This window comes from Ailuropoda melanoleuca, chromosome 16 (genome assembly GCF_002007445.2).
Source record: "Ailuropoda melanoleuca isolate Jingjing chromosome 16, ASM200744v2, whole genome shotgun sequence".
Lineage (NCBI taxonomy): Eukaryota > Metazoa > Chordata > Mammalia > Carnivora > Ursidae > Ailuropoda > Ailuropoda melanoleuca.
In genome coordinates, this window is record NC_048233.1 from 90,885,742 (window position 1) to 90,900,610 (window position 14,869).

Here is a 14,869-nt window from a genome sequence, read left to right on the forward strand (position 1 = left end):
CCCGCCCCCGCCCCGCCCCGCGCGCACACCCACCGGGCGCTGAAGGCCTTGGCCTCCAGCCAGGCGCGGACCTCTTCCGGGCCCGACTCGTAGGTGAGCGGCAGGCCCACCGGCTGGCTGCGCTCCACGCGGAAGTGCCGCTGCGGCTGCGCCTTGATGTGGCTGATCTTCTTGATGAGCTCGTCGTTGACCTCATCCATGTGGTGGATCAGCTCTGCGGGCGGTGCCCTGCACTCAGGCCCGCCGCCAGCTCACCTGGCCCCCCACCCCCGCTCGGGGACCCTCCGCCCACTGCCTCCCCCAGGGAGCTCAGGGCCCCGTCCCCGCATCGATCTGGTGGCCCTCATCGCGGAGCGCCTCTCACCGTCTTTGTTCCCTGCGAAGCTTGGGGGCAGCTTGTGGGTGGGGCTGGCAGGACCCCAATATTTCAGACTGGCCTACAGGGTTGGCAGCAAGAGACGAAGGGGTGCGGGCGCCATCAGCTTCCTCTCCTCATCCCTCCCCGCAGGGTTGTGGTAAGGAGAAGGCATCCCCGCTCGCCCCGGCCTCCCGGGGCCCGACCCGAGGCCCCACCCCCGCCCGGCCGGGGCTGCACCCGCCCCTCCCCCTCTGTAGGGGAACAGCAGCGCCCTCGCTCGTCCCACTCACCTGCTCCTGGGGTGCATCCTCCAGCCGAGTCTCGTCCAGGATGTTGCAGGGCACGTAGCCCGCCTGGCCGCTGCGGTTACGAACCTTCCACCACTGGTGGCCATCCTCCAGCACCTGCAGGGACCCACCCCCACCATCACCCCCCACTCACAGGACTCCACCCTACTCAGGTCACCAGCACAGGGTGTGAGAGCCCCTCTTTACCCGCGGGCCAGAGAGAGTGCTAGGCGTTTCCTCTGAAGCCTCGCCCCCCCCAATCCTGTGGGGAAGTCACAAGTCCCCCTAGGAGCCCCTGCCCTGCCCAGCCTTCCATTCCACCCGTAGACGCTGCCGTCCCTCCCTCATCTCCCCCTACGCCCTTCAGCAGCATCCCCAGCGAGGGTGCCTCTAGCCTTTGCATAGAGTTCACCCTCCCCCCAACCTGCTCCACTTTCCGTCCCCCAGTGGGTGGCCTGGATCAGGACCGGTACCAAACAGACTGCCTCTCAACGGGGCGCCAGGGGTGGCTGTGAGTGATGAGCCCTGGCCGGGAGCTGGAGGATCCCCCACTTGGCACAGAGAAGGCCCGTGCTTCAGGGCGAGCCCAGCTTAGCCCAGCACAGGGGCCCCTGAGCCCCCTCTGAGATCCCGAAGACAGGGAGGTCCCTCAACCAAGCTGTGCTGGGGGTGGGGGAGGGGCAGGCTGTGGACCCAGACTGGAGCCCAGGGGTAGGGGTCCTGGGGAGAGGGATTGGACAGGCGTGCTGTGTGCCAGCATCAGGCAGCCNCCCCCCCCGCTCACCTCCAGGACCTCGTCCTTGAGCACCGACAGCTCGTTGGCGTTGCGGGCTGTGAAGTCATAGAGGATCCTGACATACTTGGTCATGGCTGGCCCAGGTTCGTAGCCCCTGCGTGGAACAGGAGGGCTGAGGCCCAGGGCTGGGCTGGGGTCTCCTCCGGGGCCTGGGGCTAGGCCGGGGAAGCAGCTTCGTGCCGCCTCCTGTTCAGCTCTCTGAGGTCACAGCAGAGAGAGGCTGAGCCTCATCAGCCGGGAATGGAAACTGTGACAGCCCCAGAGCGTCTGGGGCCCCTGCACAGAGGTGGGGGCCGCACGGGGGCGGGGGACGAGGGGCCTGTGGGCATGGCAAGGCTGCCTGAGCCCAGGCCATCTCAGGGGGCACAGGCCCGGCCCCCCAGGGCACCCAGAGCCAGACATGTACCCAAGAAATGACAGGGTCATCGCCATCCCTGGAAGCAGCTGACCACCGACGGAGGGCTGGCTGTTTTCAGAGCCACAGCCCCGCGCACAAGCACCCATGGCAGAGGACTGCCCACGAGCCACAGGCGCATGGCGTGGGTGTCCTGGCCTCAGCACAGAGCAGGCCTGTGGCTGCCACCCAGGCTGGGCTGTCCCCTCCCAGCAAGTCTGGCCCCTGATTATCAGGGCAGCTCCCTCACACAGCTGCAGGCCTAGGGACACCATACAGGTGAAGGGGCTGAGGCTGAGGTGGTCCTGGAGCCTGGACTGGCCAGGACGGACTGGCCAGGGGCTGGGGTCAGAGGATGAAAGTGTTTCTTCAAGTGTGGCCCTAGGCCAGGAGCCATGGGCATCAGGCTGGCCGTCGGGGGGAGGGGTGTAGTGAGAGGGGCACACTTAGATTTCAGCCCCCTCCCCTGCTGAAACTGAGTCCTGGGATCTGTCAGGGTAATAAGCTTCCCAGACAGATCCTGGGCCAGGAGTGGGAACAGAAAGGAGGAAGGGAGGGGAGGAAGGATGGGGAGTCCCCCAGGTCCTGGGTCTGTGGAAGTATGTATGTGGGGGTGGGAAGAATGGCTGTCCTTAGCCCAGAACTTCAGTCTCTTTCTCTGGCTCAGGTTGGGCCTAAATCAGCCCCAACGGGGTGGCAAGGATTGGTGAACCCACTTAAGTTCAGTGATTTAGTAAACTTCTAATCATGATTCTAAAACATACGTGAGAAGACACAGAGATAATGTATTAGGGTGATGAATTTATTCATGGCTTTTGACATTTTTCTCCTCAATTTTATAAAGTTAGAATAAAAACGTGGTTCTAGTTTGGAAAAATGTTTTTTTGAATGCCATGAACAAGGCATTTGCCGCCACCTGGTGGCAGCGCACTCATATCAGAGCCTCCTTGTTTCTAGGGGTGAGCATCACACTCCCTCATTTTATTTTTATTTTATTTTNGCACTCATATCAGAGCCTCCTTGTTTCTAGGGGTGAGCATCACACTCCCTCATTTTATTTTTATTTTATTTTATTTTTTTTAAAGATTTTATTTATTTGACAGAGATAGAGACAGCCAGCGAGGGAGGGAACACAAGCAGGGGGAGTGGGAGAGGAAGAAGCAGGCTCACAGCAGAGGAGCCTGATGTGGGGCTCGATCCCATAACGCCGGGATCACGCCCTGAGCTGAAGGCAGACGCTTAACCACTATGCCACCCAGGCACCCCTATTTTTATTTTATTTTTAAAGACCTTATTTATTTATTTGACAGAGAGAGAGACAGCCAGCGAGAGAGGGAACACAAACAGGGGGAGTGGGAGAGGGAGAATCAGGCTCCCAGCGGAGGACTCTGGGATCAGGCCCTGAGCCAAAGGCAGACGCTTAACGGCTGAGCCACCCAGGCGCCCCACGCGCCCTCATTTTAAGAGGAACTTACCTGTGAGCATGCGGGGAGCTGACTGGGGGGAGAGGGTCTCCCGGTGGTGGAGCTGTGGGCTCAGATACAAGGCTGTGTTTGGGGGAGTTTCGAAAGGATGGTCGGTTCACCAGAGTCGGCTGTGGGGAAAAGGAGCACCTGGGCTTGGTGTGGGGTGAGGGCAGTGGACAGAGGTGGGCTGAGGAAGTAAGCAGTGGTGGAGGAGGCAAATGGCCAGCGGTCTGGGGTGGGGCCAGGGGTGCTCTGACCTCATCGTCGGGGGCAGACGCCAGCCCTTCCACTTCCCAGGGAGCCTCCTGCAGCACGTCCAGGGGTGGCTCCCAGCCGCTGTGGAACTTGGGCACGTAGAGGGGCACCTGTGGCTCCTGTGGCCACTCCGAGCTGGAGGTGGGAGGTCCGGGGGTGAGCCACGCCCTCCCATGGGAACTGGCCCCACCAGGGACCACCCATTGGCCTGCCAGGGGAACCCCATCCTGGTTCGCACCCCATGCCCTGCATCACCCTGCCCAGGGCCCCTTCCCACACACTCCGGGCTGGGCCCGCTGCCTGCTGCCATACCGGGGGCGTGTCCACATCTCCCCCAGTGACTCCCACAGCGTCATCTCCTTGGGGACTAGGTGGCCTCGCAGGAAGCCCACGGCCTCGCGGGAAAGCAGGGGGCTGGAGACGGAGCGTGCGATGTCTGGGCCCCCACAGGTGCTGACGATCTGGGGCACAGTGGGGTTCAGAGGAGGCCCTGCCCACCAGACCCCAGTCCCAGCTGGCTCGCCGGCAGCACCACAGGCCAGCCACACTCGGAGCCTGGACACAGGGCCCCAGCTGCCTGCCCAAGGTAGGCATTTGCTTCCGGCCACCTTCGGCCAGGGGCAAACCACCCCAGGGTCCCGCTCCCCCAGCCCCAGCCCCTGCCCCAGGCACCAGTTCCAGAGGTCCAAAGAGGAAGTGCACGAGTTCTGCAGCACTGGGGTTCTGAATGTGCTTCTGTAGCTTGGCCTGGGGGGGGGAGGNGGAGGACGGGGGGAGGATGGGGGGAGGGGGCCCCCTGCACTCACCAGCAGGTTGACAGCCAGCTTGATTTTCTGAAAACAGTCGATGAACTGGGCCTCAGAGGGGGGCCGTGCACGCAGCGTAAGGACACCCTCTGGAATGGGGAGTGGGGGGGCAGTGGCTATGAGCCTGGCTGGCCGTCTCTGTGCCTGGGGGCCTTGCCTTCAGCAGCCCACCTGCTCAGATGGGGCCTCTGGCAGCTCAGTGGCCACGCGCCTCGTCTGCACCTTGTTCCCTGCACCCTCTCCGGTCCCCCTACCGCCTCCCTGCTGTCCCTCCTACCGCATGGACCCCGCCCCTCCGTACCTGCGGGCCCCTTCTTCCCTTTCTTCTTCCACTTCTTGCGCTGGTTCAGCTGTTTGAAAGCCTCTGCCGCCTTCTGCAGCCGAGCCACGAACCACTCAATGTCGTCCAGGGCACAGTTGAGGATTTGCTGGGGTCAGAGCGGACGCAGGGGTCAGTCTCAGGCGCTCCACCCGCTGCAGGGACAGCCCCACACACTGTCTCTTGGTCCCCGGCCTGGGGGAGGAGGTGGGTGCTGGCTGGGGGCTGACTGGAGGGGCGCACACCCGATGGGGACACTGCCCCAAGACGCACCGTTTCCTTTTCAATCTTCTGAGCCAGCACTGCGCGCGGCTCCTCGTCCAGCGACTCCCGACGACGGAAGCCTGGGTGGGGGAGGCAAGGTCAGGTGTCACTGACGGAGGCCGCCGCCGCCGACCTCGAATGCAGCCCCAGCCCGGCTCGCTCGGCATACTTGGCTCAGGGAGGGGCATCGGCGGCCCCACACGGTTCTTGGTGGACGGGGCGTCACTGCCGTAGCGCTGGAAGGGGATGGGGGCTGGGCCCTTGGGGGCTGGCAGGACGGACTGCCGCTGCCGGATCTTCTCCTGGTGGCCCCTGGAATGGGGGCGAAGGCCCGCTCAGTCTGGCTCCCAGCCCCACACCCCGCTCTCCCGCGCCCCCCGCGCCCCCGCCTACTTCAGGGTCTGCGGCCGCATCTTCTTCCCTAGACGGCAGTCGGCCAGCGCGCTCTCGATGTCCTCGTGCACCAGCTCCGCCTGCGGGCACCGGTGTCAGGCAGGCGCAGGCGCACTGGGGCCCTCCCGGCCGCCGCCCCCTCCTCACCTCCACCTCGTCGCAGTGGAAGAAGTGGATGTCGGGTTTGCTCTGCTCGGAGTCCTGGCACACGAGCAGCAGCACGGAGGGGTACCGCAGCTGGTTCAGCACCGTCTGGCTGTGCCGCACGGTGGGCAGCGGGAAGTTCTCCAGCTCCTCCTGGGGGGGCAGGGGGCTGGGATGCGGCTCGGCCGTGTCACCCGGCCCGACAGAGACATGGGCTCACAGCCACGGGCGCGGGTTGGACTTGAGCAACAGACAGTGCCGTGGGCGTGACTCACGAGCCCAGCCTGTGGGCTGTGTGCCGTGGACACAGACATAACTGGTAGGCACGGCGAGGGCGCCGCGCAGACGCAGACCCGGACTCTGCCAGGCAGTCGCCGAGGCTGGGGCAGAGCCGGGCCCTGCCTCGGGACAGCGGGTAGACAGGCCGGAGCCAGAGGCGGGCGAGGTGCTGTGTGTGACCAGGTTCCCTGGATTGTCAGCGGCGCAGTCCTCCCTGCCCCGCCTGCCCTTTGCCCTCCTCATCCTGTCCCGCCCCCGCAGAGAGGCCCAGCCGGTGTCTGGGTCACGGCTTGGGCTGCCCTCCCTGCCCCTGCTGCCCTGTCGCTGCCACACCTGCGACTCCACGTCCAGCAGCCGCAGAGACTGGTCATTGACCTGCAGCAGCATCTCCTGGGCCCAGACCTTCTCCTTGGAGCTCAGCTGCACCAGTTTACGGATGGCGTCATCCACCGTCGCGATGGCCTCACTCTTGTCCATGATGAACGTGGCCAGGTGCTGGGGATAGGCAGGTGATCACTCCGGGGACAGCCCTCCTTGTGCCCAGAGCGAGGCTCAAGGGGCTGCACCCTAGGGGCCTGAGGGGCCAGGGCCAACCTTGGGAGCTTGGGGGAGAGGGACATCCCCTACCCTGGGGGTATGAAGAGACACGGCCCTGCCCTCGGGGAAGGTCTCTGCTCTGCCTTGATGGTTGTCTGTGGGGGCTGTGGACATGCCTCAGACCTTCGGCAGCCCTACACACACAGTCCCTCACCCCACCTCATCTCCTGTGGCTGGACTCCAGGAACACCAGCTTCCTTGTTCCTCCCAGCAGAACTGGCACAGGCTCACCACAGGGCCTTTGCATGGTCTGTCCCCAGTTTACCTCCCCTACTCTTCTGCGTTCTCTCTTCCTTCAGGGCTCCGCTCAGACAGACCTGCTCCCCTGCCTGGCTACAGCGTCACTCTCAACCCCCTCATCTGCCTTGTTTTTATTTATCATAATCTGACATTATGCTTCTTTGTTTATTTTCTAGAGGCTGGTTTCAGTGCTATCTCCCTAGTGCCTGGGACAGTGCCTGGCACACAGCAGGCAGGCCCTCTGTGAATAGGCTGGGATGAGTGAGCATCTGGAGTGGCCACGTGGGGTGCTTTGTGGGGTGGCCCTTGGGGACCCTTGGCCAGCCCAGCCCTCCCCTTCCGAGAATCCTCCTCCTTCCTCTGTCTCCAAGCCTGGCTCAGGCTCCCCCTTCCTCCAGGCTCCCCCATGTGTCCCATTGCCCTTCACTGAAGTCAGTCAGCAACGCTGAGACAACCGGATAAACTCTCTCTTAAACTCGAGGCAGTCAAGACCCAGCTGCAAAAGTGCTAGGAGAAAATGCTGGACAATTTCTGATGACCTCGGGATGCCCTTCCTCACAGGGTCACCTTCCTTAGCAAGGAAGAAAGTCCAGGCGCTCAGAAGAAAAGACCAAAAACTCTCACCTAATGAAAAAGTAAACATTTCTGCCTGGGAAAAAAAAATACCATATATGAAGTAAAAAGAGAGAAAAAAAAAAGTGGGACAAACAGATGTAATAGATGTGGAGAAGGCTGATTTCCTTAATATATAAAAAGACCAGTATGCATCGCACTGACAGCTCGTACTTTGTTAAAAGCTCTATTTTGTCAAGTGTAATTATTAAGAATACCAATGACAAATGAATAAAAAAAAATCTGTGAATAAGTAAAAGATTAACACTTCAATAGAAAAATCGGCAAAAGAGCTGAACGGAGAGTCTCCAGGAAAATAAATATAACTCACTTTTTAATTTAGAAAATTGTATGTAGTCTCATTCAACAACTACAAAATGAAACTAGGCCATCCCTACTCCTGAAATGAGTCAACTGCTGGCTCTTTTACCCGTTTTACTGACCAGCTTAACACGTCCTTGTGGGTCACACGCGCAGGTTAGCTGTGGAGAAGCGGGAGCCCCCACTCTGCACGCCCCAGGGGCTCTGGGGAGGGGCGTGCTCTCTCCTCACATGCGAGACTGAGCGTGGTCGTGAGGGGTGGTCCCAGCCTACGTGTGCGCGTCCGCAGGTCAGAGAGAGAAGGGGGCAGAAACGCGCAGGGACCTAAGGCAGCCGACCCATCTGTGCGAGGCGGGGTGAGCCCCAAAGCACACACTGTTAGCAAAATCCACCACCACCAAACCAAGCAAAACCCTGTGCCTGGCCCTGAAACAAGCCTCCGAGCATTTCAGGTGACTCAAACCCTGACAAGTGTGTTCTCTGACCATGACGGGATTAAATTAGAAACCAGGAACAGAGACGATAACTAGAAAACCCTCAAATAACTGGAAACTGAGCAACACACGTCTGCATCAACGACCAACAGCCAAAGACGTCAGGAAGGAAATAAGGAAAGACTTAGAGACAAATGAAAACAAAACCACAGCACAGCAGGGCTTCGGGACTCCAGAGTCTTTGTAGCTGAGTGCTCGCGTGAAGAAGAACCGGGCACGGAGGAAGTCATGGGGAATCGGAGAATGTTCTGACCCAAATGACAACAAAGGTGTGTGCATGGGGCGCCTGGGGGGCTCAGTCGGTTAAGCATCTGCCTTCGGATCAGGTCATGATCTCGGGGTCCCGGGATCGAGTCCCACAGGGAGCCTGCTTCTCCCTCTCTCTCTGCCTTTCCCCCTGTTCGCGCTCTCTCTCTCTCTCTCTCTCTCAAATAAGGAAATAAAGTCTTAAAAAAAAAAAAAACTGAAGGTGTGCACATCAAACTTGCAGGATTTGGAGAAAGGAGTTTGTGTGTGTGTGTGGGGGGAAGGTACAGGTGTAAATGAACGAGTTAGAAAAGAAGGAATACTTCGTGTCCGTGATCTACATGTCTCCCATAAGAAACTAGAAAAAGACAATCAAATAAAACCCAAAGTAAGTGGAAAGAAGGCAGTTAAGAGCAGAAACCAGCAAAGTAATAACCAGACAAACAATAGAGAAAAATCAACTAAGCCCAAAGTTGGCTCTGAAGAGATTAATCAAGTTGATCAACTGCAGCAAGATTGATCAATAAAAAGAGAGAGAGAGAGAGAGACAGAGAGAGAGAGAAAACACAAATGATCAGTAACTACAAAAAAAGAAGGGCCATCACTACAGATCTTACACGCATAAGTGTGAATTCATAGTCAAAAATCTCCCACGAATAAAATCCTACATTCAGAGGGCTTCCCAGGTGAATCCTAGCAAATACTTAAGGAAGAAACAAAAACGATCTTTCACAACTTCTTTCTGAACACCAAGGAGTAAGGAATACTTTTCCTACTCATTCAATAAGGCCACCACAATTTTGACACCAAAATCGGTCAAGGCTTTACGGGAAAAGAAAATTATAGACCAATATCTCTAATGAACATTAATGCAAAAATGTGTGACAAAATATTAGCAAATTAGTCCATCAACACATAAAAAAAATAATACACGTGAATGAGTGAGGTTTATCCCAGAAACGCAAGGACGGTTCGACGTTCAGAAAAATCAGCGTGACGGACTTACATCAACAGTCATAAACACATCCGTGTAGATTCAGAGAAAGCATTTGACAAAATGTAACCCTTTCATGATAAAAACTCTCAGCAAAGAATGGAAAGGAGCTTCCTCACTAATCAACTGTACCTACAAAAAATACCGCCTGCGTGATGGGGAAACATTGGGTATCGCCCCCTAAAATTAGACACAGGCAAGGATGTCCACTCTTTGTTGCTTTAATTCAGCATTGTGCTGGTGGTCCTAACCAGGGCAGTGAAGTTCTAAAAACAAGATACCAAGTTCCGTATTTCAGACAGCCTGGCTTTATGGGAGTAAACACAGTGGATTTACAAGCAAATCACTAACAGCACAAATAAGTGAGTTCAGCAGGGTTTCAAGACACTGAACCACTGCACAGAAATCCAGTTGTTCCTCCATATGTTAGCGACAATTCGAAAATGGCTTTTTAAAAAACAGTACCATTTACAACAGCGTCTACAAGTCAGATACCTAAGGAATGTTTAGAGAAAAGGTACTCAAGACCCCTAGAGTGGAAGCCACAAACGTTCTGAGAGAAGTCAGAGACGCCCTGATCCGTGGAGAGATAGCCTGTCCCCGGGCGGGAAGGACTCAGGACCATCAGGACGTCAGTTTGAGTCAATGCAATCAAACTCCTGGCAGGCTGTTCTGGGGGGGTTGAAATGTACACGCAAGTCCAAAGAGCTTGGAATAGTCAAGAAAATCTTGAGGAAAAAGAATATAAAGTTGCAGGACTCACACTGGCTCGTTTCAAGTCCAACAATAAAGCTACAGTGAGGGAAAGATCGCGAAACAAAACACGGACAGACCCATCCACATTCAATTCCTCTCACTTTTTGAGAAAGGCACCAAAGCAATTTGATGGGAGAAGGAACATCTTCTTAATATAATTGCACATTGCTATGGGGAAAAATTAGCCTCGAGTCTCACACACAAAAATTAATTTCAAATGGATCATAGACTTAAATGTAAGAGCCTCAACTGTGAAGCTTCTAGAAGACACAGGAAGGAATCTTCAGAGACTTGGGTCAGGCGATGACCACTCCCTATCCCCACACACACAAAAAGAGAAAAACCAACAAAGCAACCCTAACCTTAGGGGGAAAGTGGGTATGGTTGGACAGCATCAAAATTAACAACTTCTGCTCATGGAGAGACAGTTATGCATATAAACCGGCGAACCAGACGGAGAAGATATCTCTAATCCACACACCTGACAACGTGTGCAAAGGACTCCCACCCAACAATCAGGTGCAATTGGACACACACAAGTGTACGGAAGCAGGGCCACACGCAGGGTCCCCAGGGGCTGGCATGGCTGCTGGAGACGGAGAGGTCTTGTGCTACACATGCCTTGTCTTGAAATCAGTTTACCACGCAGAACAAAGGTGTCATAAACTATATGAATTCAATTATGGGGGGGGATTTTCCAAAAAGGAAAACTTGAGAGCTGTGGGGCAGAGCAGTGCTGCCGAAAGGTGCGTGGAAGACCAGGACCACTAGGGTCAGCAGGAGTGAGTTTTGGGGTAAAGGAGCTGTTGTTTCCTGACCGTGCTGACCACACCAGCCCGAAACACAGCTGCACGCCCTCCGCCTTACGGCACACTGGTTTAGAAAACAGTAAAACGAACAAACCCACCCGTCTTAGCAGCCCCGCATTGCCAGGGGTAGGTCTGATCTTGCCCCCACCTCTTACCCTCTCTCTGTGCCTTAGTTTCCTCGCCCGGGAGGGGCAGGCCAAGCCCATCCACTCCCCCAGCCCTGCCGGCTGATGGGCAAGCAGGAGAGGTGCCCCTGGGCTGGGGTCTTTCCGCAGGCTAGCTTGGACCAAAGCCCAGAAGGACAGCGTTGCCCCAAGCCCAAGAGCTGCCTGGGAAGGAAGGGGACGAAGCTGACCTGTCCCCACCCTGTGCCCTGCCCTTGGACCCTTAGCCAGCAGCCTGGCAGGGAGGGCTGCTCACTCCACACAGCCCAGTTTAAGAGCCTGGGGGCTCCCCATGTCTCTGTGGACCCATCGTATAGATCAGGACCCTGAGGCTCAGAAAGCAGGGACTCGCCTGGCCTCTTGGGTTTGGGGGGTTCTGTGGGGAGGGAGGGAGTCTTCATCTTCCTGGTCCAGGGCCCCCGCTTCCTCATTCAGTGTCCCCCCACTGCCTGGTCCAGACCCCTCCTTCCTGGTCCAGGGCCCCCCTTCCTGGTCCAGTTCCCCCTTCCTGACCCAGGGACCCCTTCCTGACCCAGAGCCCCCCTTTCTGGTCCAGGGCCCCCTTTCTGGTCAGGGCCCCCCTTTCTGGTCCAGGGCCCCCTTCCTGGCCCAAGCCCCCCTCTTCCTGGTCCAAGGCTGCCCCTTCCTCCCTCCCCAGCCATTCTTAGCCTTGTTGTCCTGCAGGCTGGGACAGTGGCCAAGAACCAGGAAGGTCATTTAAAAAACATATTTCCTGAGTTCTAAGTGTGAATCAAAGCTAACCCAGGGTGAAAACCCTCCTGAGTGGCCACTGGTCTGGAGTGCAGCTAACCAGTCTGGACTCTCCCAGAGTCCATCTGAATTGGCCATCCAAGGCTTTCCCTGCAGGAGCTCAATGAGTGTGTTTGTGTTCTATCTTCTCCCTCTTAATCCAGTTCCTTGTTTGGGGGCCAGGATGACAGTTTCCTTCCCACAGGGTTTTCCCACCCGAGAACTGCCAGACAGCACCCAGGCCTTGTCTTTGCCTGGCCTGCGTTGGCCATTAGCATCCTCGTTCCCCTCACATAGCTCCAGGGTTCCTATGTCCCCCAGACTGTGAGCTTCCCAGGATTAGAGGGGGCTCCCCCAACATGGGTGAGCCCAGGACAGGTGTGGGGCAGTCCCTGGCTCTAGCCGCCTGCTATGGGTGTCAGAAGCTGGGCTGTCTCCCTGTGCCTCAGTTTCCCCATCTGCCCGGGAACTCTGGGGGTGCTCCTTGGGGGCTGGCCTCACCTGGACGTGGTACTGGGAGGTCTCATGCATGATGATGTTGGAATTGGAGTACTTCTTCCTCTGTTCTGAGCAGGGAGTCACCAGTCACTCACCGCAGAGGGCAGGACCCACAGCCCCTGGTACAGGTGGGACTGGACTCCCAGGTTGGGCCACAGGGAGGGCCGAGTGGAGGCGAGGGATGCTGCCACCAGAAAGGACTCAAGGGTATGAAATGTGAGGCCCCTTCTGGGCAGAGAGAAAAGCCCCCTCTGCCTCCAGATGGCCCCTAGGAAAGAACCCCCTGCTAGGGGTCTGTCCTAGAGGGGTGCAGGGGGCCCCACCATGCTAGGAAGGGGTCTAATCCTGGGCTTCCCCCAACTCCAAGAGCTCCAAGTCCCTCCCTGGGGCTCCTAGCTTTCCAGACAGGGCACTGAGTCCAAAGGCAGGAAAGTGTGTGGGGTGAGGGGCAGAGCTGGGCGAGGTGGGGGCTGGCCAGGCCTCGCCCCCCCCAGCAGATACCTGGCGCTCTGTCCAGCCCGAGCCCCGCCCCTTGGGCTATCTGGTTGCAGTGCGGAGCACTGCCGAATCAATATTGATGGTCCCTGAATTATTAGTAAAGGCCTCTCTTCTTACGGTGATGGAGGGAGGGGCCTGAGCGGCTGTTGCTTAGTGAGGGTCCGAGGGCTGACCTGCATCCCCCTGGTGGGGGCCTGGCACAGCCTGGGGGAGGGGAGTGGGAGAGACCCCACAGCCCATCCTCGAGCCTCACTCACCAAACAGGTCCTTGGCACTCATCCTGGCCACACCGTCAGACCGGCCCAGGCTGCCACTGCAGGGGAGGGGCTGGTGAGGGCGAGGCCCACACCGCACCCCTCCCTGGGGACTGCCCAGTGGGTGGGGCCTGGGGACTCACTTGGCAGCACCTGGGCCACAGCTCACGGACCCCAGCTGGCTCATGGCGTCCTCGGTGGTGGCTGGCGATGGAAGGGCAGCCTTGCGGCCTGAGTCCAGGGCCTAGTACCCAGCCCACACCTGAGTGGAGAGGGCAGCCGAGCTGACACCTCCCTGGGGCTCGTCGGTGACTTCACCGCTCCCAGGGTAGGACTTGATCTCCTCTTTCTCCCACCCCAGATCCAGAGGCTGGAGCCCTGTCCTGTCCATGTTCCCCAGGGTGCTTGGGCAGGGTGTCCTCTGAGAGCAGAGGACTGCCTCCTGGACACAGCAGTACCTCCCGGCCCAGGTCCCAACTGGCAGACATGTGCCTCTATCTCACCCCAGACCCTTGGTCTTCCACAGACCCCAGGACGGGCCAGTAGAGGAGTCCCACTCTCAAAGCTGTCTGGGGTGGGCCTGCAAGGACAGTGTTCTGGGGGCTCTGAAAGGGGACCTGGGAGAGGAACCACCTTTCAAGCAGAGGGAACACATGTTCAAAGGCCCTGAGGCAGGTAGGAGCTAATACCAGAGGAAGGCAGCACAGGATGAGACTGGAGCCTGGATGGGGTCAGGGTGGTGTGGGGAGAGAGGTGTGGCCTTGGGGACCCAGAGCCGAGAACAAAGTCAAGGGAGCACACCCTCGGGGCGGGGGGAGCAGAGCCTGGCCCCCCTGGGCCAGACTAACATGTCCTGTGGGGCTGTGCTCCCTGGGGACCTCTGACAAGGCTGTCCCTCTGTATTTGGAGTCAGCCAGAGTGGGTGGTCACAGGGCAGGGGTGCTGGTATCTAGGGCCAGGGAGCACCCCAGGACTTTCTGGTGGGACCAGGTCCTACCTACAAAGAGGGTTTCCAGAAGGTGTGAGGGGCCTGGGGGCTTCAGGCCACCCCCTCCCATGTGCCACTGAGGGTCCTGGCTCTCTCAGGATGGGTGGGAGTAGGGGCTTGGTCAGATTCCTCTGACCATCTATCTGTGGAGAATGTCCGGTATGCTCATGACCTCAGCAAGGGAGCCGAGTGTTTGCTTAATGGGATTCCTGGCAGGCTGAGCCAAGGGCACTGGGCACGTGTGTCTGGGCACACACACCTGGGCAAAACCCAGGCCCCCGGGCACACACAGACACGCACAGGTTGTGACATGGCCCCCCTCTCTGGGGTGCCTAGGCTAGGAACCCATGGCCTTCAACTCCCTGGAGCAGGCCGGGGGCCCGGTGGGGCCAGCCAGAGGGGTGAGCCCAGGCGTTGGCATCTGGGTTGGGGAGCAGCTGGGGGAGGGGCCACCACAGGCCCGCTTCAGTCAGCTGACTGGGGCAGGGGAGCTGTGTGGGCCCAAGGGATTGGGACCAGCCCAGGGCCCAGACTGCACTTTGGTTTTACTGCGGCCATTTTCCGGGTGCAAAGGGAGGGCCGAGCATGGTGCCTGGTTGGGAAGTGGCGGGAGGCCCCAGCAGGGCAGGGAGGGTGGGGGGCCCAGCTCCAAGTTCAAATTCCAACTCACAGCCAAGTGACCTTGGGGAGGAGTCGGCTTAAGGCCCAGAGGGAGCTGGGTGGAGCCCTGGAATGGGGGAACCCCTCGGGCCCTGGCTGTGCCCATTGTGGGAGCTGCCTGCTAGGGAGGGCCCCACCTGGTTGGTAAGGAGGAATAAGCCTGGGAAGCCTGGGTCAGGAAGGGGTGGGCTCAAGGTGCACTGGGGAGGCAGGCACGGGGGGGGGGG

The 14,869-nt window shown here is 58.5% G+C and overlaps 1 protein-coding gene across 2 annotated transcripts in view; it reads right to left on the minus strand.

Moving 5' to 3' along the window:
• The window catches only part of EPS8L2 (EPS8 like 2), a 17,657-nt gene that overhangs the window by 1,390 nt on the left and 1,398 nt on the right, over nucleotides 1–14,869 (minus strand). The window contains exons 2-19 of one of the 2 annotated variants that reach the window (XM_034645212.1): nucleotides 13,138–13,256; nucleotides 12,998–13,053; nucleotides 12,246–12,310; nucleotides 6,095–6,256; nucleotides 5,486–5,635; nucleotides 5,339–5,418; nucleotides 5,115–5,257; nucleotides 4,955–5,025; nucleotides 4,664–4,790; nucleotides 4,363–4,451; nucleotides 4,229–4,303; nucleotides 3,869–4,017; nucleotides 3,559–3,691; nucleotides 3,311–3,429; nucleotides 1,430–1,535; nucleotides 649–762; nucleotides 365–437; nucleotides 34–214 (exon numbers count right to left, since the gene is read on the minus strand). In XM_034645212.1, the coding sequence (XP_034501103.1) occupies nucleotides 34–214; nucleotides 365–437; nucleotides 649–762; nucleotides 1,430–1,535; nucleotides 3,311–3,429; nucleotides 3,559–3,691; nucleotides 3,869–4,017; nucleotides 4,229–4,303; nucleotides 4,363–4,451; nucleotides 4,664–4,790; nucleotides 4,955–5,025; nucleotides 5,115–5,257; nucleotides 5,339–5,418; nucleotides 5,486–5,635; nucleotides 6,095–6,256; nucleotides 12,246–12,310; nucleotides 12,998–13,053; nucleotides 13,138–13,181 (1,937 nt within the window). In that variant the 5' untranslated portion in view covers nucleotides 13,182–13,256. Of the gene's footprint in view, nucleotides 1–33; nucleotides 215–364; nucleotides 438–648; nucleotides 763–1,429; nucleotides 1,536–3,310; nucleotides 3,430–3,558; nucleotides 3,692–3,868; nucleotides 4,018–4,228; nucleotides 4,304–4,362; nucleotides 4,452–4,663; nucleotides 4,791–4,954; nucleotides 5,026–5,114; nucleotides 5,258–5,338; nucleotides 5,419–5,485; nucleotides 5,636–6,094; nucleotides 6,257–12,245; nucleotides 12,311–12,997; nucleotides 13,054–13,137; nucleotides 13,257–14,869 lie in introns of those variants that run through there. The other variant, XM_034645213.1, reaches the window with a different exon arrangement.